The 23,208-nt window shown below is 38.4% G+C and overlaps 1 protein-coding gene across 1 annotated transcript in view; it reads right to left on the reverse strand.

Moving 5' to 3' along the window:
• Positions 1-23,208, reverse strand: part of ATG2B (autophagy related 2B) — a 1,825,281-nt gene that overhangs the window by 46,574 nt on the left and 1,755,499 nt on the right. Inside the window, exons 39-40 of the mRNA XM_044074646.1 lie at positions 20,162-20,316; positions 14,688-14,837 (exon numbers count right to left, since the gene is read on the reverse strand). Of these exons, the coding sequence (XP_043930581.1) occupies positions 14,688-14,837; positions 20,162-20,316 (305 nt within the window). The remainder of the gene's footprint in view (positions 1-14,687; positions 14,838-20,161; positions 20,317-23,208) is intronic.

A 23,208-nucleotide genomic window follows, 5' to 3' on the forward strand; every position in this document is an offset into this window, starting at 1 on the left:
TGACCAAGGCACTCAACTGTCTGAACCATATTTGGTTTCCAGGACCTCTTTAAGAAGTTACAGAAAATATCCCAGTCATGTGATATATCAACAAGCAAGAGGAAACCAGGTGGTACGTCCTTGGCAGACCAGCCATGTTAGCTTGGGCTATAGCTTCACAGCACAATCTCACTCTACAGGCATCCTACGTTCCATCAGAGCAGAACTGTTTGGCAGAGAAGCTGGGTAGGACCAGGGCAGACCTTTACAAATGGAAAGGCTGGGAGGGAGGCCTAATGGTTAAGGTGTTTGCCTTACAAACACAAGGTGCAGGGTTGGAGTCTCACAAGGGATAATTGGCTAGGCTTAAAATGGCTTGCAAGGATAGTTAGTCTAGTACTAATTTATGACCCTATGAAACTAGATCAGGGAGTCTTCCAAGATTTGATCATCTATCTATGGGGATTTCCTCTAGTAGACCTCTTTGCCTCCTTGTAAGACTCTGTTCCAAGATTTCATGCAAGAAAGCCTGGAAGACAGATGCTTTTCCTTGGACAGGAATGCTCCTGTATGCTTTCCCACCCTTTCCACTAACATCCAAGGTACTTTTGATGATTTTGAAGGACTCCCAAAAGATCAATGTGGTGACTCCAAAGGTGATGCCAAAATTGATAGATATGGATCAACGTGGTTTTGTGGAGAGGAGGCAAACATTTGACAATATTGATAGAACAATAATGATCCACAGGGAAGCAGAATGTAATACCAATGCTGTTGGTGGATCTTGATACACAGGAAGCATTCGATAGACTAAGCTGTAATTTTATGAATAGGGAAATGGAAGCATTTGCATTCCCTCACAAATTTCAAAGGTCGATTAGGAGACTCTATGAGGTTATCAGAGGCAAAAATTGAAGTGTGTGCAGTTCCTCTCTGATAAGTTTTGTTTGAGCAGAGGAACCAGGCATGGGGGGTGTCCTATTTCCCCCTTTGTTATTTGCATTAAATTTAGAACCATTAGCAAAGAAAAATAAGGGACTCGGAAATTCAAGGATACAACTGGGTATTGTAGTCAAAAAAGTTGGCTTTATTTGCAGACGATATTATTTTATACCTGATAAAATCAGAAAAGGACATTTCAGTGTTCTGGAACATTCTGAGATAGTTTCAAATCTTTTTTGGAATACAAAATGAATGAAGATAAAACAAAGGCAAACTGTATACCCACACACAAGTTGGTTCAGCATTACCCATATTTATGGGGGGCATGATCAAATGAAGTACTTAGGAGTGTGGATTTAAAAAGGATTCTGTTATGGTAGCTAAAGATATGTGGGATGAAACTAAACAAAAGATTTGCAGCCAAGGAGTCACCAATAAGTGTCTGGTCACCTCAGGAATGGTGTATGTAGTAAACGAAAACCAGCAATCGCTTCCACGAATTAAATAAATTTATTGTGCAACAGAAAAAAATAAAATCCGTAAACACAGAATGGTTGTTATACAACAGAATAAATAAAAAAATACAAAAAAATATATATAAATGAAATCCTTAAGAACAGAATGGTTAAGCGCTTTCACCCATCTGTGTGGGCTTCTTCAGAACACTGTGTTAGTAACAAAGACGCCTTAAATAACTTATTTGGTGCCAAAAACAGTTCAAACATTTAAAGCAATAAATGCACTAAAATGTTACCATCGTACAATGGTGCTAGAATACTGTATCCCCCCCCCCCATCAAATGACAACTTAGTCATTCACTATAACATAATATATAATATTCGAAACTAGGCTAGGCACTTTATAACATATTGATGAAATGATTAAATCATCTTGCCTTGTTAGTGCCTAAACGATATGTTAAAATTCCAGTCGCTGTACTATCTAAACCCAACATGTAAAAATTACCTGGCGATCAACTAAATTCCATATTATTAAACCTATGTTAAATACATATTACTGTGAATCTATTGATATATTAACCCCAACCCTTAGATTAAAAAACAAATGAATAAATCATTTGTGAATGGAACTTTCTGTTCACTTATGCTTGTGGAGAGGTGAAGCCTATGTCACTGTCCTATACATAACACATAGGACAATCATATGTACAATTAAAAGTTGATACGACAACTCTATGAAATCTTGATGATAGTGACATCCCAAATAGATAAATTTTAAAGTAAAAATATCGACTGCGAAGATACCAATAAAGTACTGAACAAGGTGCAAGTATATGTCCATAGTACTTTATGTAGTTACAAACTAGTTTGGTTTTAATAGGACAAAGTGAAACTGGTTAAAATGTATCTATTGTTAGCAGCGAATGTACATAATATTTTTAAAAAAAATATATATGTGTTTAAAAACTAAGACATTAATAACTGAATAATCAATTTAAACAAAAAATAACAAACAACAAACAACAACAAAACTAATGAATTTGATATAAAAAATTGAAAGATATATTTTATATAATAATTTATAAAATAATTTATTTCATTCATGGAAGCGATTGCTGGTTTTCGTTTTCTACATACACCATTCCTGAGGTGACCGGACACTTATTGGTGACTCCTTGGCTGCAAAGGTTTTCAGTATTTTTCCAGAGGTTATTCACTAAACAAAAGATAATACAAAAACTAAGAAACTGGAAGCTCTGTTTTATGAATATGGATAACAAGATACAAGCAATGAAAATGTTTTTAGTCCCTTTAGTTTTATAAACTGGTTAGGCATATTTTTATCAACCAAAGGAGAAGTTGTGGATAGCAATTAATAAGGAGTTGAATGATTTTTTTCTGGGAGGGGAAGAGGGCAAGAGTCAAATGGGATAAGATGATCATTCCAATGGAATCAGGTGGTTTGGGATTACCTGATTTGAAAGGGTATTTCAGAGCTATACAGTTAAGGCTCCTATACATAGCATAAGTAGAAAGCTATAATTCATAGCAGAAAGGGATGCTCATGAAACAGAAGAAGCTCAGGAAACAAGGAGAGACTGGGAATTTGGTTGCAGATCCTTAAGGAGACTAACAACCATACAGAATATTGCAATCAAAATGTAGGAGAAAGTATTCTAAGAACTAAGACAGCACGAGAATGGAGAAAAGAAATTCTGCCTATTGAGATGACTGGAGTTAGGGGTACAGAGAATAGGCAAGAGGGGGCTGGAATTTACTAAAAAAAATGGCAAAAGAACCAAGGTACTGGAAGCAAATAATTAGACGTGGAAAGATAACAGAATAGGAAGAGGCCAAGAATTCATTTGGACGGCAGGCTAGAGACTGCCTTCCCTATCAAGAATTGATATCAGAGTACTGACAAAGAGAAAGAAATAAGGGGATTCAAAGTGAAAGACCAGCACTGGTAGTTTTTAGTAGAATCTAGAACAGAAGCTGCTGTTAAAAAAGAGATAATTATTAGGGCATATAAAATATTGTATGATAACTATAGGAATCAATCAGAGGATGTTAGAAAGGATTGGGAAGAGAGACTGGGTAAGCAATTCACAAAGAAACAATTGGGAGATATATGTATGGTTCACAAATATGCAATAAAGTCTAGAAGATTTAGGATCCTTGCTTAGAAGCATTTCCATAGGCATTTTTATACCCCAAGCAGACTCCAAACATATTTTCCTCAAGTAGATTGCAAATGTTGGAGGTGTGATGGGGAAGAAAGAGATAATTAAGAACATATATTCTGGAAGTGTAATGAGTTGGCAGACTTTAAAATTTATCTGCAGACTACTCTATAAGAAATACTGGGTGCGCAAATTGGTGTAACTAAGGAAATTATTTTTTGAGCTGTGATGTAGAATCAGAACTACCTAGACATAGTAAGGCCTTGCTGAGTTTAATTCTGGTGGTTGCCAAAAAACAATCACTAGAAAATGCAAATCAAAGTCTAAATCAGCTGTATTAGAAGTAGTGAATATAGCAACAGAGATAAAACAACTGAAAGTGGAATCTTTGGAAAAAGGCAGGGGCAAATTACATAGAAAAAATGGAAATTGTGGGAACAATACATGCAAAATAATGTTTTGGAGGTGAAATGAGATTTAAGTGAAAGCAGGAGCTGAATGACCTATGTAATGTTTAACTGACAATGACCAGACAGATTATAAGTGATGTATAATGTTTGCAACTGAAAAAATGATAATATGATTTGCTTTCATTTATACAAGTGTATGACTGCCTATGTCATAAGTGAGAATTTAATAAAGATGCTTCTTGTTAAAAAAAAAATCATTGTGGTGACTCCCTTCTGGCCCAGGCAACTGTTCCTCACCTTTCTTTTGAAAATGTCTGGAGGAAATTACCACAAGCTTCCTTACAGGCTAGAGCTACTCAGAAAACAACAGAACCGTTTGGTAGACCCCAACATCAATTATTTACAGTTGACTGCCTGGATGATAGGGTCATATTCTTTTTAGGGACCTATATACTGAGGAAGTGCATCAGGTACTAAAGGAGGCAAGAAAGCCTGCTATAGAAAGGCATATATTAACAAGTGGGGAAAGGTTTTCTAGTTGGTGCCAGCAACATAACCAGCATCCATTCAGGGTAGTTCTTCTCTGGTTTTATAATATTTGTTTGCGTTACTATCCTGTGGTATTTCTTATTCCTCTATTAAGGTTCAGTTATCAGCCATTTCAGCATGTCTACCCATGGACCCTCCTCTTTCAATGCAGTCTCATGTCAAAATGTTCTTTAAAGTTTTTGCGTAAGAGGCCTCCAAGAAAACCAGTGGTCCCTCCTTGGGATCTTAATTTTGTGTTAGAGAAGCTAACACTTGCTCCGTTTGAACCAACTAATCTGGCTGATTTGAGGTTCTTAACAGGGAAAGCAGTTTTACTGACATCTACAAGTTTTACTGACATCTACTGGAGCTGCAATCTCATATGGCGAGTCAACCATATCTCATTTTCCACAGGGACATGTTTTCTTTGAGAACTAATCTTTTTTTTATCCCTAAAGTGGTACTCAAGTTTACTTTAAGCCAAACTATCCAACTCCCAGTTTTCTTTCCTGACCTAAAAATGAAGAAGAAAAAATACTCCATTATCTTGGATGTCCATACACAACTCAAGTGCTTTCCTGACAGAACTAATTCTTTCGGATCTTTGTATCAATTTTTAATTTCTTATGAAATTAAGAAGAAAGGGCAACCTGTGTTAAAACAGACTACTCCTAAATGGTTGTCTAAGGCTACTACTGTTTGTTATACTCACCATAACAAAACTATTTCAAGTTTGGTCAAGGACCACTCTACCACAACCTTGGCCTCAACTACTGCTTTTTGGAAATGCTTGGCTTCTAGAAGTATTCTAGAAGTTTCTACTTGGCCCTCTGTACATACTTTTACAAAACACTGTAAGCTTGACTCCTTCTCTAGGTCCAGGTTAAGCTTTGACAGGACCATTCTGCAGGGGCTCCTGGACTCTTCTCTTTCCACCTCCCGAGTGATCAATTTGATAAACATTGTACAATTATGAAAGATGAACTTACCATAGCAGCAGATGTCCAAATGATCACAGCTAGAGTAGCTGCTCCCTCCATCCACCACCTTGCTTGTGTGTTTTTTATGCTAGGGTGTGGACAGTTATTTTTTTTTGTTGTTCCTAGCTCTGTCCTTTCAGTGCTCAGTCTCCTTCCCTCTCTGCTGGCAGGAAACTCTGAAGGGCTATGTCCCCAAACTTATCTTTTGGTCAGCTCAGCTCAAGATGCTTGACAGTTTGGACATATGGAAGGTGCCCTGAAGCGTTGAAAGCTGGCAAGATACAACCCATATATCTAAGGCTACTGCAGTAGTGATCAAACATGCAGTTTTATGGTAAATTCAACTTGCACAACAGTACTCTCTTTAGAAAAGGGAAGGAGGAAATTACATATAAATAAATGGAAATTGTGGTAACAACAGATGCAAAAAAATGTTCATCAGGAGGAGAAGTAAGGTTTAGTGGAAGGCAGGAATTCAGATAGATAATGTAATGCTGGACTGATGATAACTATAAAGAAAGGATATGCGATGAATGTCAGCAGGCACACAGCTAGAAAAAGAATTTTAAAAATTACCTGAAACTTTATACGCATTATTAATCAGTGAGCAATATAAATAACAGGGTGCAAAATTGCAGCAAACATCCATCGTAATATTAACAATTCCCTTCCAGTTTATATTATTGTACATATGTCTTTATTTGTCTCAAAAGCAGCAATACAGCAGAAGAGAAAGACTATACAGTATGAAATCAATCTACAACAATTTTATGGTAATACGGCTGGTAACAGTGTGACAGGAAAGTTCCTGCAAATCAGTCTATATTTATACAATATATTTTTTCAATACTAGCTATTAATACAGAATCAATAATAGGTATTAAGCTAATTTCCACATTAAATTGCTGTATTTCAGCTTTAAAGAATCATGAAGAAAAATTGCTTTACAATGTATAAAGGCAAATGGTTACCAACTGCAACCAATGCCTTGAGTCTCCAATGTATAATATATTCCAAACAGCATTAAATACAGTATGCTACTTCATTGTCCCCTATGATATGAAAACTTAAAATCCTAGGTCATGTACTATATGGTTTATAAAGACTTAAGTATTAATGAGCTAGCTACAGGAAAGTGGGTTCCTATTACCAGATCGAAAGACCGTAATCGCGAATACGAAAAGAGCGACACGGATTGTGCGAAAGACAGAAACACCGAACGTACAAAATAGCAAAAATTGAAATGTCGAAGTGTAATGGTTGGCCCGTCCGCGGTATAGCTCCGTAAGGTACGTGTGCGATAGATAGGACTTTAGGTTTAGTATGTGGGTTAAGGTAAGTGAATAGATAGGTAATGTATGTAAGATTTAGTGTAGTGTTAGAAGTAGGGATTTATTTAACTCTATGTATGTGCATTATTTATTTTTTTTGGGTGTATGTCTGTAGGGAAAGTGTGCGGTAGTTATGGACCTTAGGGTTAGGGAGGGGTTAAGGATAGTGCATAGATAGTTGTGTATGTGGGGTTTAGTGTAGTGTTGGAAGTAGGGTTTTGTTAAATGTATATATGTGCATTATTTATTTTTTTGGGTGTATGTCTGTAGGGGACGTGTGCGGTAGTTATGGACCTTAGGGTTAGGGAGGGGTTAAGGATAGTGCATAGATAGTTGTGTATGTGGGGTTTAGTGTAGTGTTGGAAGTAGGGTTTTGTTAAATGTATATATGTGTATTATTTATTTTTTTGGGTGTATGTCTGTAGGGGACGTGTGCAGTAGTTACGGACCTTAGGGTTAGGGAGGGATTAAGGATAGTGCATAGTTAGTTGTGTATGTGGGGTTTAGTGTAGGATTAGAAGTAGGGTTTTGGTGCTTTACTTTAGGTTAGCGGTTGGGTTTAGTTAGTGTATGTATGTGGTTTATTTATTTTGTTTGGGTAGGTAGTATGTAGTGGGTGGTGGGGTTGGCTGACTATGACAGTTCGTTATTTTAATTTTCACTGTTTAGTGCGTTCGGGATTTTCGTGGTTCGTGTTATAGGTGTCGACGTTTAGGTATTCACGTAAAGGGTTTTTCGATTTGGTAATATAGACCCAGGAAATCAAATGTCACATAATACACTTGCTTTTACAGTGTTCAGTCTAAGTAACGACCTGTAGGTTATCTACACCCACAGTACCTCTAATTTTTTTATACACCATATGGTGTTAGAAGTGAAGAAATGCATTTGCACTCAAAACATATATTTGTAGAGGTCAGGAAATATATTTGCTTTAAGCATGTTATATGTCTTGAAGTAATGAAGTATAATTTGCTACAGGAAAAAAATATCTGAATTGCAAGCACCAGGAATTCTCTATCTAGAAGGCATTTTAATAAAAAAATGGAATTTCTGGATCCAGATAGCTGACTATTTCTCCAACAAAACTGGATTAGCTGAGAAATCTGAAAACAGGTGGCACACAAAAATCAGAAGGACATCTCAAAGACAGATTTTGGGAAAAGAGGGTCTGGCTTGATAGTTGGCCTCCTGATCTTTTACCTTCTCCTTTCTAACCAGCACTGATCTAAGAACATGCACCAGACCCTCCTGTCAGTCATATAATATTTACCATTAACAGTTTTCCTCTTCCTGAATGTGATACAAGGCTGAGATTCGTCACATCTTCTCTTGGGGGCAGCTGGACTAAAGCGCTCACACTTGTGACAGTTCTTAATGTCATGTGCCTGTCCTAGGCAGTACAAACAGTGATGACACTAGTCACGATTTCGAATATGACAAAACAAGGGACTATTCACAAGACTTCTACAGTTTAGACACTGGTTACAAACACTTTCCAGTGACAAATTAGAAATAAAACTGAAATCTCATGAGCAGAAGATAAGAGCTAGGAAAAACAGGGGTTGAGCATGTCACATATTCCAGGCATGGAATCATGATGTGAGGCAGCAGGAGATCCTCCAACCAACACCCAACCCACCACATGCGGAAACTAGGGATATTTCAGAACTTTAATGACTTGGACACAATACAAAACCAATTTCCATTGGTTACGAACTGCAGAGACCTTTGAAATCGGATCAGTAAAACTTCCAAAAACTTAGAAGATACTCAGGTAAAACCTCAGACTCCTTCTGAAGAACTGTACCTTAGAAGAGACAGAAGGGAAGATGTGGAAAAGGACATGCCCCTTTTATTTATAAATGCTCCTTTATCAATCATTACAACTACAGACAGTCAAAGGAAGAAGACAGCTCTGAAGATGAAAGCTGATATTCCAGTGCTAGAAGGCAAGAAGAGGGCAGCAAGATTAAGACATTCTTCAAAAAATACCATACTGTGCATCTTGCAATATGCAGAGACGAAACAGAAATGTATTTAGTTTCTGACTGTGATCCTGAGGTCTTCATCTTGAACAGCATCATAATTTATAAACCTCCATTACAACAGTAATCTTTTATGGCTACATTATACTCAGGAATATAGAAAAAACAGTTGTGTAAAATCTTAACGTAACAGTAGATGTCCTTCTCTTCATTGTTGCGGTACTCTTAACTGTGGGGATTCTCCTGCCAAGGATAGCACAATGTTTGGCCAGTATACCAAAACTTTTATATCTTGTATGCTTCATACATCACACGTATGCTTCCCGTACTGGACATAGGGCATAAAAGTAATGTACAGATGCAGTTACCCAGAACTGAATTCCCCCTGAAGAGGAAAGTCTCCATGGGACAATGGAAGCTATGCACTTCCAAGTGTAGAAAATGCAGAAGAAAAAGGGGGAAACTTGGCCAGGATGGTAATCAAATCAAAGCCCACAAGAAAAAGGGGGATGGAGGGAAGGACTGAATACTACAACAATGAAGAGAGGGACATCTACTGTTATGATAAGATTTTATACAGCTGTACTATGCCTTTCTATATCACTGCTGAAGTATTTTTAACCATAGGGAGGGTACAAAACCTCAAGAAAAAAGGTGGAAGGCTGGGAACAGCCCTCAACAAACCCATTCAGGATAGTCCTAGCAAAATCTGTTCTGGCTCTAGAAACCATATCCAGTTTATAATGCCTAGTAAAGGTATGCACTGAAGACCAAGTAGCAACTTCAAGGATGGAATTGGTGTCCAAACCATTGAAAATACCAGAAGAGGCAACAGTCCTAGTAGAATGAGCTCTACACCTAAAGTAGGCAGACATTTGCCATGAAAAGAATAACAAAACAAAATGGCTTTAGATAGCCAGAAAGAGACAGTTTGCTTGGGAACAGCTAAACCCAAAGTCCTGGGATGAAAAGAAACAAAAAAACTGGTTAGACTTATGAATGGTCTTAGTTTTATTCAAATAATACCCGAGCTGTCTATGCAAATCCAAGATATGCAGGACCCACTCACTAGCAGACTGCAGAGAAGGAAAAAAATGAAGGGAGTTGCACTGCATGACTTAAGGAGAGCTCATTAACAACCTTGGGCATAAAAGAAGGATTAGTACAAAGAGACACCCTGTCTCCATGAAAAAAAACCCAAAAAAGGAGGAATGGCCATAAGGGCCTCAAGCTCAGAAACCCTCCAAACAGAAGTAACAGCAATTAACATGACAGTCTTTCAGGTACAGTACTGCAGAGAAACTGAAACTGCAGGCTCAAAAGGAGCCTGAGTCAATTTTTCCAAAACAAAATTAAAGTCTCAAGGAGGAGGAATAGGCTTTCTTGGGACCCTAAGATTAGGGAAATCTTTAAGAAATTGTTTGACCTCAAAATGAGAAGTCAAAACAGGGTTCAAGAGCAGACAGGTAGAAACAGCTGACAAATGGGCCTTTTCAGAATAAACTAAACCAGACTGAAGCAACTCGCAGAAATAGGAGAGAACCAATGGGACCCCCCATTGAAAAAGGGTCCTTGCAACAAGCATGGCACCAGACAAAATCTTTTCCAGCTGGACATACAAGACTTTCTGGTTGTGGCTTTTCTTGCCTACTGTAAAACCCTGAGCACGTCCTCAGAAAAAAGTGCCTAAAAGAAATCAACACCCTAATCACTCACAGTATCAGTTCAAGACTGAACAAGTGAGAATGGGATGAGTGCCCCCTTGTCCTGTGTGAGGAGATCCAACTGATGAGGTAACTTGCAATGACTGCTCCTGGCCAAATGCATTAAGAGGGGGAATTATTGCTGTCTTGGCCAAAAGGGACTTGGCCAAAAGGGAGTCACTAGCAAGATTTCTGAGGAGTCCAAATGAATCCTCTCCAGGACTCTTGAAAGTAGAAGAAAAGGATGGAAAGCATAGACAAAATGTGTGGCACTGTAATGCAGTAATCTGTGGTAATGATGAATGTATTTCTATATGTATTCAATATGTAAAATTTCTATTTTCTGTTGGAGCTTTTCTCCTCGGGCCTCCGCTGAAAATGGGCATTTGTAGCCCAGTTGGACAAACCCGGTCTACAAATATAAAATAAATAAAAAGAAAAGGAAAAGAAAGGGTGTCAGTCTCCATGCCAGATGGCTTGCCACTCTGGAACAGAAAAGAGGGAGATAGCTGTTCGGAAGGATGGCAAAAAGATCGACCTGAGGAATACCTTTCCGATGGCCTATGTCCGGAAACACATCTCTGTGAAGCATCCATTCATGAGCCTGTGTTTTGGACCTGCTCAAGGAGTCTGCCACTAGACTGCACTCTGAATAAAACTGCCTGAAGAATTAGCCGATAAATGACAGCCATATCCCAAGCCTGAAGAGCCAGCCTGCAAAGAAGGTAAGACTTTGTGCTCCTCTCTTTGCTGACATACCACATCACTATGATGCTGTCTGTGTAAACCTTCAGTGAGTTTCGACAGAACATGGGGTGAAAAGCCTGAAGGGCCAGTATCAGAACTCTCATCTCTTTAATGTTGATATAGTGGAACATCTGATGGAGGGGACAGAGACCTTGGACTTTTAGATAACCACAGGAAGCCCCCCACCCCATGTCTGAGGCATCTATGAACAGTTCTTGAGAAGAAACCAGAGACTGAAAGGGCAGGCCTGGACTGAGGGCATGTTACTGAATTCACCACTCGAACTCCCTTGAGGCAAAAAAGGAGAGGCCTTCGAGTCTGCAAAGGCAATCACAGGAGCTAGGCATTTTGTGAATACCCTTGGGGCAGTAGACAGGCCAAACTGTAAAGCAGGAAATTGAAAATGAGAGGAAGAAACAGAGAAGTGTAAAAACTTCCTGAAAAGAGGGTGAACAGGAATACAAGGATAAGCATCCTTCAGATCCAAAGACACCAGAAAAACCTGGGGTGGCAATAGAGGAAAGAGGGTTTGAAGAGAAAGTGTCCGAAAAGGAGGAAGCTTGACAAAGGTGCTGAGCAAAGAGAGATCTAGAATAGGTGTCTAAGTGCCCCTCTTTTGAGGAGCCAGGAACATTCTGGAATAAAAACCCTTTCCCACTTGGGAAGGAGGAACCAGCTGAATAGTTCCCTGCTCCACCAGGGACCCAAGAACCTCCGAGAAAAGAGGAAGCTGCTTTAGGGTTGGTTGAGGAATCCCTGAAAAGGGAGGGGGAGGCTTCCACACCATGAAGTAACCCGAACAGATGACAGACAGAACCCAGGAATCTGAAGTGATGTTGCCAGTTTGGAAAACAGAGGGAGAGCCAAAGGGACGAAGGAACCTGGTCAAGGGTTAGGGGGTGCAAAATGTCAAACAGAAGCAAGCTTGTCAGAAAAAGAAGGCTTCTGAATCACAGAAGCTCGGGAAGACTTTGCAGGAGGAGATTGCCTATCATCCTTACTGCCTTTAGTGGCCTGATGAGACTGACGGTAAACAAAATAAGACCTAGTAGGACAGTTCCTCTGGAACTTGGGGATAGGGGATACAAATATATGTTCAAGGTCCTGCAAAGCTTTACCTTTTTCTTGAAGGAACTTAAACTTATTAGCAGCAGCAGTCCCAAAGACATTTTCGTCACCCAAGGGAGCATCCAGCAACATAGCCTTAATGTCTTCAGGTAATGACTGCAGATGAAGCCAAGAGTAACACCTCATGACAGACCCAAAAGCCAGTAGCTCTAGAAGAGGCATCGGCACATCACAGCTGCACTTAATAGATTGGCCAGCCACCTGAGAGGTAGAATCCAAAATAGAGTGAAGGCTTCTCTTCAGAATCAGGGATGTCAGACATAACTTGTCAAGTTTGACCAATCAAGGCCAGATCACATCTGGTTATGTGAGTCTGGTAATTGATAGCCCTAAAGGCCAAAGTAGAAACAGTACAGACATTCTTTGTAATTCTCTCCATGGCTCTACTATCCTTATCTGAAGGCATAAGATTGGAAGAGGGCAAATTCTTAGAAGGCTTTTTCAGAGGAGACTGACACCACAGCAGGATCAGCAGGACACAATTAGGAATTGACAATCCACATAAACTTCATAGAACCTGTCAGGTTTCGTTGGAAAGGGGTGAAGAGAATCAAGAGTCTTAGAGGCAGTTATAAAGGTGTCCAACAATACAGATAACACATGAGGTACTGTGGAAGGTTTAGGAGCGTCTACCTGAAGCAAATCATAATACCTCTTCTGGATATCAGACATCTGAGAAGAATCCCACTTAAAGTATTCCATCATTCTGGCTACTGTGTCCCAAAAAAACAACTCAAAAGGAAACTCAGGGGTAATGGACACCTCTTCATCAGACCATAAGCCAAAGGAGAAGGCATCTGGGAAGAGTAAGACAAGGACCTTCATCAGGCTCAAGGAATCAGGTTCCCTAGGCCTTTTGGAAGCAGTTGAAGTCCAAAGGGGGTAGGCAAAAAAAGTGTGGGGAGGTTTTAGGGCCGTTAAGGAATTAAACTGGCCCTGAGTAAACACTTATCATTCCCTTTGAGGGTCCTTGGGTCATACAAAATAACATTTAGCCTTCTATCTTTTCTTGGTAGGGACATCAGCAGTCCTAACAAACCCTGGAGGTCCTGAACCCTGATGGGATTTAATAAACGTACATGGAGCCTCTTCCCTTACCAGAATCTGCAGAATCCCTCTAGGGTCCTCCAAAATAATCAACCACAGTTCCTCCTCGACATCCAGAACAGATGCCTGCAAAGCCTCAGAGGGCATGCAAAAAGAAGGGTCCATGCAGGCCTCTGATGGGTTCATGCCGGAGGAATCTGAAGTCGACACCAGATGGCCTACAGACTTATCACCTGCTTCTAGAGAAGTCAGGTGGACCGTGGACAGCTAGGAAATCAGGGTGAGATTTCTTGGCCTTCTTACTTAATGGGAGTAACTCCAGTTAATCAATTCTGCCCTGCCACCCTGGGCTAGCTGTTTAAGCCTCTGGTTCTCGAGATAGACAGCTAGGGAAGACAATCGCCTTCTAACAGCCTTAGGCACAAATGTCTAACAAATACTACAGGAGGTATAGTCATGGGAAGCACCCAAACTACAGACACTGATCGCGACTATCCTTATGTAGAATCTGCCTCCCACGGTGACATTTTCCCTTGTTGGATGACATGAACTCCAGTTAACCAAAGGAAAACAAGACCAAATGTAAAAAGAAAAAAAGACTCCAATGGGGCACTTATCTGATGGCTAGGAATTCAGCACAGCAATGGGCGTTCAGACCAATGAGAAATAATGGTGTTCTGACTGGCAGGAAAGAAGTTGTGGGAAACTGCATTCGTATACCACCTTTATGCCCTATGTTCTGTGCTGACAGCATACATGTGAAGTACAGTGCATACAAGATCTAAAGGCTTGGTATACTGGACAGATGTTGGGCTATCCTTGGCAGGAGATCCCCATGGTTAAGAATATTGCAACAGTGATATAGAAGGACATCCAGAGATACTACAGCCTATTATTGCAGGGAACTATACTCTTTATAAACTCTTTAATGTCATGTACATACTGCATGAATGACAGGAATACTGACAGAAATCACAACTGTTCAGAAGGTAGGAGAGTAGATATTATCTGAAACATTATGAAGGAGCATTGATTTACCATATATTGTATGCAGCATCTAAATATCACAGTTGTCACAACATCAGCAATTCAAAAACTGAATAACAGAAATAAAAACATAGCTAGTAGAAAAATATGATGCCTGATTTTTAGTGAAAAGACATGCCTATTAAGTGGGGAGTATGAAATACAAGGATAATAAATTACCTAAATAATTTTCTGATTTAGTTATTTATGAGTTTTGTAAGTTTTTTGCCTTACCTCTTTGACAACAATGTATGCTTTAGCAACACCTTCCCGAAGGTCAACAGGCTGATGAGCTAGTCTGTTAAGAGAGTAACGCTTGACTTGTTTTGAGTCAAGACCATTAGGACCTGGTGAAACCATGTCATAGGCTGTTTCTGCTGCTGCCTGCAAAAGAATATGTCAGTTTACTGCCTCTTCTATATTGGCTACATTGGACTAAAATTACTATGTTTAAAATTTTCAGTTAAAAAAGAATGAGTCATACAAAAAGACTTGGTGCTCAAGTACTATGTTTTAGACCATAATACCATTTTATACTGAAAATGAAGGCATAAATAGTAAAGAAACATTCCTTATGCATACAGTTAATGTTAGTCACCAGATAGTAATGTCTCTTAAATATACAGGTATCTGCTCCCAGCAGTATGACTATAGCAGTTAAACTTGCTTACAATGACCATCTCGAAACTTGGGAGCAATGCCTATAGCAAAACTTGAGAATGCAAGACAGCGACAAAATAATCTAATGCCAGTCTTTCCTGAAGACTACTTAAAGTAGCTAACACCAATGAGGGATGCAAAAGTTTCCCAAAACTACACATGTGAGCTCACCTGAATTCAAAAGTATGATATGTTCCACTGGAAAGAAAGGGATGTCATACGACTCTGAGAAATAAATATGTAAATTAAAAGATATTACTATTAGGTGGGAACATATCGCTGATACTGCATGTGCACTTCTGAGCATAGCATCATTTTAGCAATATAAGTGGGAGATTGGTACAGCACTTAGCATGGCTGCCTCACAGTGTTTAGTTTTCCAGTTCCACTCCCAGCTGGGATGCCTCCTGGGCTGAGTCTGCATGTCTTCCCCTCTGTGCAGAATTTTGTTTCGTCATTCTAGTTTCCTCTCAAATCCAAAACAAGTACTGACAAATGAGATGGTGATCCTTAAACGTGTTTGTGTGTGTGTGTGTGTGTGTGTGTGTGTGTGTGTGTGTGTGTGTGTGTGTGTGTGTCATTCCATGCCTCATGTCTGCTGCCTGCCAGGACAGTCTAGCTTTCCATAACCTTAAATTAAATTAAAAAAAAATCAGGTATAAGAAAGCAAATGAATGTTGCTTGTATTATAACAGCTGGTCAGAGATGTTAACTAGGAAATTGGTTTCAGAGGAATTTGGTGATAACTTGGAATATAAACTCACCTAAAGAAGAATCATCCCAAAAGTGTACAACTCAACAAAAGGCCAACTGCCAGCTATGTAAACTATAACAGCCTAGTCTACATGACAATACAAAAGGGAATGATTGCATTAGGCAAAATCTTAACAGAATTTCAAGTAAAGCAATGCACATGAATACAGAACTATTTGAAAGCATCTATCTGATTACTCAAATTACCAAATGAAACTAATTAATAAGCCAACTAATCAATACTTTTCTCACAAATGTCCTCAGTTTTATTCATATTAAACTTAAAAAGGGTTTTAAATAAGCTATGAGAAGACAGAAAGAGATATACAATGGAAGAAGTCAGTATCATCTGCCCATAAAGAAGCACTTACATTAAAGAACCAAAGTACTGCTGGCCTACATGACTTGCTCTCATAAAATTGTTTAAAGATCGATTGAAAATATTTGCAGACACTGTGACATCCCACCACTGTACTCTAGGAGCCCCAGTTCTTACCACTGGCAACAGTGGGGGACGTATATTGAGTGGATGACAGGTACACACACAGTATTTCCAGATGCAGCTCTCTGTATCAAGTGCAATTTCCCTTAACAGCATACAGTGACCACAGTCAGTCTATGGTCGGTTTCTCCCTCTTTCTCCAGATCCCCAATAAGACTCCCCACTGGCACAGCTATAGGGCTGAGATCTCAGTTCAGGGTCCAAGCCAAGACATCCAGCACCTTCTCTGTCCAATCAGTGCTTTGAGTCCCTGCCCAAGCAGCTGACACACACACAGACGTTCAGGTTAGATTTATACACACCTGGGAAAGGCTGGCACAGGTTTACTAGCTATGCCCCCTTCTGCCCAGACTATAAGGTAGTTATTACTGCCACCAGCTAGCTCGTTATCAGCTACTTTAAGGTCCTTAACATAGGATGTCCATTCTTACTGTGTAATGCTACTATCAATACAAATGGTAGTTTGACCAAGAGCAAGGCTATTAGGAGTGGCCTGCAGTGTCACCAAATATATATATGCAAGTACTCTCAGAACTTAAATATGTCTCACAAGTATCAGCCAAAATGAAAGGTGTAAATATATTTAATAATAAATAATAAAAGAACAAGAAAATACTCAGTATATAATCACAGTAACATCAGAGTTCAAAATCACAGGAAATATTTAAAAAAACATTGCAGGACAGTCTCAAATAAACACAGAAAAACATCTACATTAAGTTTTGCTATATTCCTGACTATATCTACAGAATTACTATATCCTAGTTAACTTACTTACAGAGCAAGCAAGGCAGATGTGGTGAGTGAATCTTGATGTTGTCAGGTCAATGACAAATACAGAATACTGTCTCTCACTAAAAAACTTCCCAAAGTAATATCTCAAATATTACTGCTGGGATAGCTTGCAGAATGACATCATTTCTTGTCATATGACTCTATCCCAGGTGACAATTGATGCAGCTGGTAGCATTTAGCACCTACCTGTGAAAACACATATACAAGGGCTTTTCACTCAGATCTAGGCAGATCCTGGAAATCGTAAAACAATTACCTTCCTACACATTTCAAAACTAGTGATTATTTCACAATAGAGGAAAGCTCCCTAGTATAGACCTTGTGTCTGTTACTGCACTGAAACTGAAAGATAACATCTTTTTATGACCCAACCATAAAGTAATTTAATTTCAACTATTTTATGCATTTTTACAAGTTAACCTTCTGTGCTCCAGCTTCCCCTGTTAAAATACATACATTTAAACAGTGACAATACTGTATATACATTTCTGTTCTTTTCCAGTAGGATACACTGTAGATACATCTTTAAGCTCAGTACTTTACAAACCCTTTTCAACACACGTCTGTGCAAACCTAGTTTAATGTATACATAACATACAGTTCTAATAAGGTTGAAACACAAGCAATCCTACATGAAACATGCTGACATTCACAAACAACGCATAAAGATTTATAAAATTTCAGACACCTATGCTGGCAGTATCCCTCTTTGTCACACTTTTATATATATCATATTGATATTCACAAATGACATATAATTATTTACAAAATTCCAGATATTTGGGCTGGCAGTATCTCCTTTTGTGACAGACACAGCTTATGATTATTCCCTAACATTTTTTAGCTTAAATCCCTATACAGAATTAAATAACTTATTTTTAAAAGAAGAAAACTGCCCCAGCAGTAAAACAAATCAAGGAACAAAACATTTTCACTGCCAGTCAACACAAAGATAAGGAATACCAATATTCTGCAGGTCCTAAATCAACACATGTTGAAATCACTGCCTTAGTACATCCAAAGAAATACAGCCATAATACAGAGGATTATGACTGACATTGCCAAATGATCTGTTTGATAAATGTATTAAAAAAATGTATTCAAAAAATTGACTTCAACAGCAAAGTTCAAGGGGTGAGTTTCTAGAATCCATTTTGAGAAACATAACAAATGGGTTAGAATTGAGGAGACGACCAAAATTCTTTGTAATGCATGGAGAATTTCAGTTGTCCAACACATTACTAGATTTTAAGTGTGGCAGTTTGATGTGTCTAACAGCTTTGAAAGCTGTTGGCTGAATAGCTGTGCATTTAACCTTTGGATACCATCTCTGTGGGAAGCATGAGGTGTGCTAAGCAAGCAATAATTCCTGACAGGGTGTGTGTTAATGTGTAATCAATGCCTGTCCAGGGGTGTAGCACATTAACACACCCTGGAGGGCATTACTGCACTTAGAGAAAGGGCTCTCTGCAAAAAATGTTGTGTTCTACTTGCTTATTTATACATTTTTAATTACTATATTATTTTTATATATTTCTGATGTAAAATAGTTTTTCTGCCTAATGTTTCAAAGTTGCTGTAGTATAAATAAATGGTGACAGAGAAAGCATTTTACATCCAAAATATATCATTTAAAAAAATCTAGATATTTGCTTTATTTTTGGTCCCTTACTGCTAAAATGGTTTCTTGGGGATTGAAGTCACTAAATAATGACATACAATTGGCTTTCAGACTTTATATCCTTCAGAAAATTCATTTGGCTTTCGGACTTTATATCCTTCAGAAAATTCATGTCAACGCAAATCCTGTTAGTTAACTTACTTTTTAATTTTTTAAGTACGACATTTAAAATCTGCTCCTATTTTTGAGCCTTTGTTCCCCCTTTACTTCAGGCTTTATCCAGATTTCTTGAGCTAAAAGGTCGAGCAGTACACAAATCTCTCATCTGCTGCCACTGGTGCATCAATCTCACTTTCTATCCCTATGTCACACACACACCCACACCCACACCCACACCCACACACACACACACACACACACACACACACACACACACACGTGCACTTCAGAAAATGCATGCTAACACAAGTCCTATTATTGAAGCAGCTTTGTGATTTTGTTTTTAACAGGAACATGTTCTTGTTTTAAATCTTTATTCCCCCTTTATTTTAGGTGTTATTCAGTTAACTGAATCTAAGAGGTGAGAGGTACGTAAACCTCTTGAATGCTGCTGCTGCTTCCAGTACTGGATCACTCTCTCTCTTCACTCTCTCTTTCACTCACTCACACATACCTCGCTTTCATGCACGCAAGCACACATTCACACACACAGACACAGAAACATACATACACACATCTACTTTTTATTGATATATTTAGTTTTACACTCGCTAAACAGCAAAAGCACTGCTTAGTAAGGGTAAAATAATGGCAGCCATTATTTTTGTTCTGTCCACAGCAGTTTGATATGCTGCTGTGAAGTGGCGGACTCGTTTTTCGGTGGGCATTACTTGTACATTAATACCCTGCTGGAGAATGTTTGTTCTCCAATCAGGGTGCTGGTGTACAGTTCGCTCATTCTCTAACAGCATTTACATTTTTAGTTGATTTCCTATGCAGTTTTATATTCAGGGCAATATACAAGGCAGTTATGTTCTTACTATCAACCAGGTTCCAATATTAGAATCTCATTATAGCAAGCTTGTTCACAGCTATATTCTTACTTGTAACTCTCTCAATAACAAGATTATTTTTCTCCCAGTTTTGAAGAGAAATCAGCAAACACCATGTAGTAAAATAATAATAATACGATACAAACAACTGAAGTGGGAAGGTTGTTAAAGACTGAGAAAGGGAAAATGCCTGCAAAAGGTGGTGAGAGAGTATTCCAGCTACTAAACTGGTTTCAAGAGATAAATCAATAATAAAAGACTATGACTCATCCTTGAAAGAAAACTGAACATAGCATTCCCATTACTATCCCATTATTTTAAGTACCTGTATTGTCTGCACCATCCTATTTGTTAGTTCCAAAGCTGCCATTGCTGTGGATGTTCCAAATGAAGCTGCTCCTCGCTGAAAGCCTCGTATGATGCGACCATCTTTTCTGTATTGTTCAATAGGCAACCATACCAAGTCCTTCAGACCTTGAACTGCAACAGATGCAAAAGCATAAATACTGCAATACTCCAAGGAAACTACCATTCTACTATAACAAAGACTGTAATGATACACATTTAATCACTTGGGTGACATTTGTAGTTATATATGATGAAAAGTCCCACACACTGCACATTGCAGTTTCCCTTTTGAAGTATGATTTGTTTACTATCACAGGTAAACAGCATGCATACACCTTCTATACCACATCATCTATAAATTTTTCCCCATTAACTCAAAGCTGATAATCCCCAAACAAGACAGAATTAAAATCCTTGTTTAAATTCAAAGATGAAGCCTGGTTAAAGTGGAAACAGTTTTCGAAGCTAAATAATCATTTATTATCTCACAATTTAGCTAAAAAGAATTATGAGATAAAATGCTAACTACTTACAGCATCAACAAGCTTCACTTTACAATCACCTTAAAGCATCCTGGTCTCAAGAGAATTAAATCACCATAAAGGAAAAACTCTAATTCATTTACAATCAACTCCTACATCACATCCTCTGGTCCACTTTAAGCTAATGATTTTCTTTCAGAATATTCTCATATTCCTCATCTCTTACCAATGTATGCAAACACAACACATCACATCCAGATTTCTCCTCACTCGTCACAAATGAAAACATCCTTACTAACCATCCCATTCACAGTCTTCCAGGACCTGATCATCTTAAGCCATGGTTTGTTCAAGTTTGTTTGAAGCATATTCTTTACCCTTTGAAACTTTCCTACAATCCCTGTTTTTGTCAGAATGCCTTTTGTAGAAAATGGAATAAAGTCATTTCCATGCCGATACTAAAAAATAAAAATGTAACTCCCGTGGTGATTTTAGACAAATCACATTTTTCCATCACTGGGTAAAGTTCTAGTGAAACCTGCTTATAATCATGTTCTGTACATGTATTTGATCGAGCTTTGCTTTCTGAACACCAACATGGCTTCTGGACCAATAGAAGCACTATGAAAGTTATTCAGACTTTTACAGATGACATTTTAATGGCTACGGATAAAGATCAAATCACACACGCTAAATAAATGGCTGATGTGTTTAGCCATTCTAGTCACGACTCAGTCCTGATGCAACATAGGGTTAGTATTAATGGGTCACAACGTCTTCTTAAATTTCTTTCTCGTCATTCCTTTTATGTAAAAATAAATTCTTCTTGCTTTTCTAAAGCTCAATTACTTACAGGTGTTTCTCAAGGTATTGTCACCTTTGTTCTCTATTTATATTATTAAACTATCATCCATTATTCTAACTCTTCCTGTTATTGTTTATGTTGATGACATGAGTCATTTGCAGATCTCATTCTTCTCTTACTAATATACAGATCCTTCTTCAAAAATATATATTATCTTTAGCTGCCCAGATTAATACTTAAAAATTGTTTCTTAACCGTAAAAAAAACTAAGGCAATATTATTTGGTTCTTCCCAAAAGCTCAAATTTTCCTCATCTGAATTTGTTATTCATGGTGGTGGTGCTGCGGTAGCGTTGTCGCCTCACAATAAGACGTTGTCCTGTTCGATTCTCAGCTAGAGCGTCTTCTGTGTGTAGACATGCGTGAATGGGCGTACCTTCGTTGAAGGTTGTGTGTCAGGGCTGGCAACTCGGCATGTAAAAATCTACTGCCAATCATTAGCGGACCGGAGTTCCACTGTGGCGACCCCTGACTGGGAAAAGCCTAAAGACACAAACAGACAATGACCTTAAAATATACTAGAACCTACTGCTTCATTTAATTTCCTTTAAATACTAAATTAAACATTCATCAAACTGTTTTTTTTTTCTTTTTGCATCTGTGCTGACTGGTGAGCCCAAGCTGTTGGTAGGGCACTGAAGTTAAGTACTCCTGATTTTGGTTATTGATCATTTCACTCCCCAGTGGACTCAGAAATCGACTTACCAACTTTGGCCATTTTGAATGATGCCCTATTTTCAGTCTGGCTTATTTTGTATTACAATCATGGTTACTACTACTGTGATTACTTTTACTCAGTATGATAAAACAATCACCTTAAGATTTACACCCATTCTCTCTGTGCCATCCTGCTGCAACCTTGCACCTCTGCAGGCACTTGCACATTTTTCCCTTGGGTGAAACACCACACTGTCATGGTTTTATCTTACTATCCATATAGCAGAGCTTCCAATGTCTCAGTTTTTGTACTATCTTTTGTTTAGTCTCTTCCCACATATCCCTAGCTGCCACACCAGAATCATTTTTAATACATACTCCTAAATTCTCAATTTTATCTTGTCCCTATAAATATGGATATTGCTGAACCAATTCATGTGTGGGTATATAATTTACTGCTACTGGCTTTGTTTTAGCTTTATTACTTTTGTATCCCGAAAATATATGAAACTGTCTCAAAATGTTGCACAACACTGCAATGTCCTTTTTCCTAGTTTTATCAGGTATAAAACAATATCATCTGCAAAAAGAGCCAGCTTTTCTTGACTACCATTAATAATTATATCCTTGAATCTCTGAGTCCCTTATTTTCTTTGCCAATGGTTCTAAATATAGTGCAACTAAAACAAGGGAAAGAGGACACCCCTGCTTGGTTCCTCAGCTCAAGCAGAAATTATCAGAGAGGAACCCACCCACTTCCACTTTCGCCTGTGATCCTTCATATATCCTCCTCATCAACCTTATAATTTTATCTGGGAATGCAAATGCTTACATTATCCCAGCTTACTCTGTCAAATGCTTTTTCTGCATCAAAACCCACCAACAACAGTGGTATTTTCTTACATTCTGCTTCCCTCTGTATCATCAATGTTTTGTTAATGTTGAATGTTTGCCTTCCATCCACAAAACCACACTGATCCATATCTATCAATTTTGGCATCAATTTTGCTATTATTTTAGC

This window comes from Protopterus annectens, chromosome 6.part0 (assembly GCF_019279795.1).
Source record: "Protopterus annectens isolate FY-2018-M chromosome 6.part0, PAN1.0, whole genome shotgun sequence".
Taxonomy (NCBI): domain Eukaryota; kingdom Metazoa; phylum Chordata; order Ceratodontiformes; family Protopteridae; genus Protopterus; species Protopterus annectens.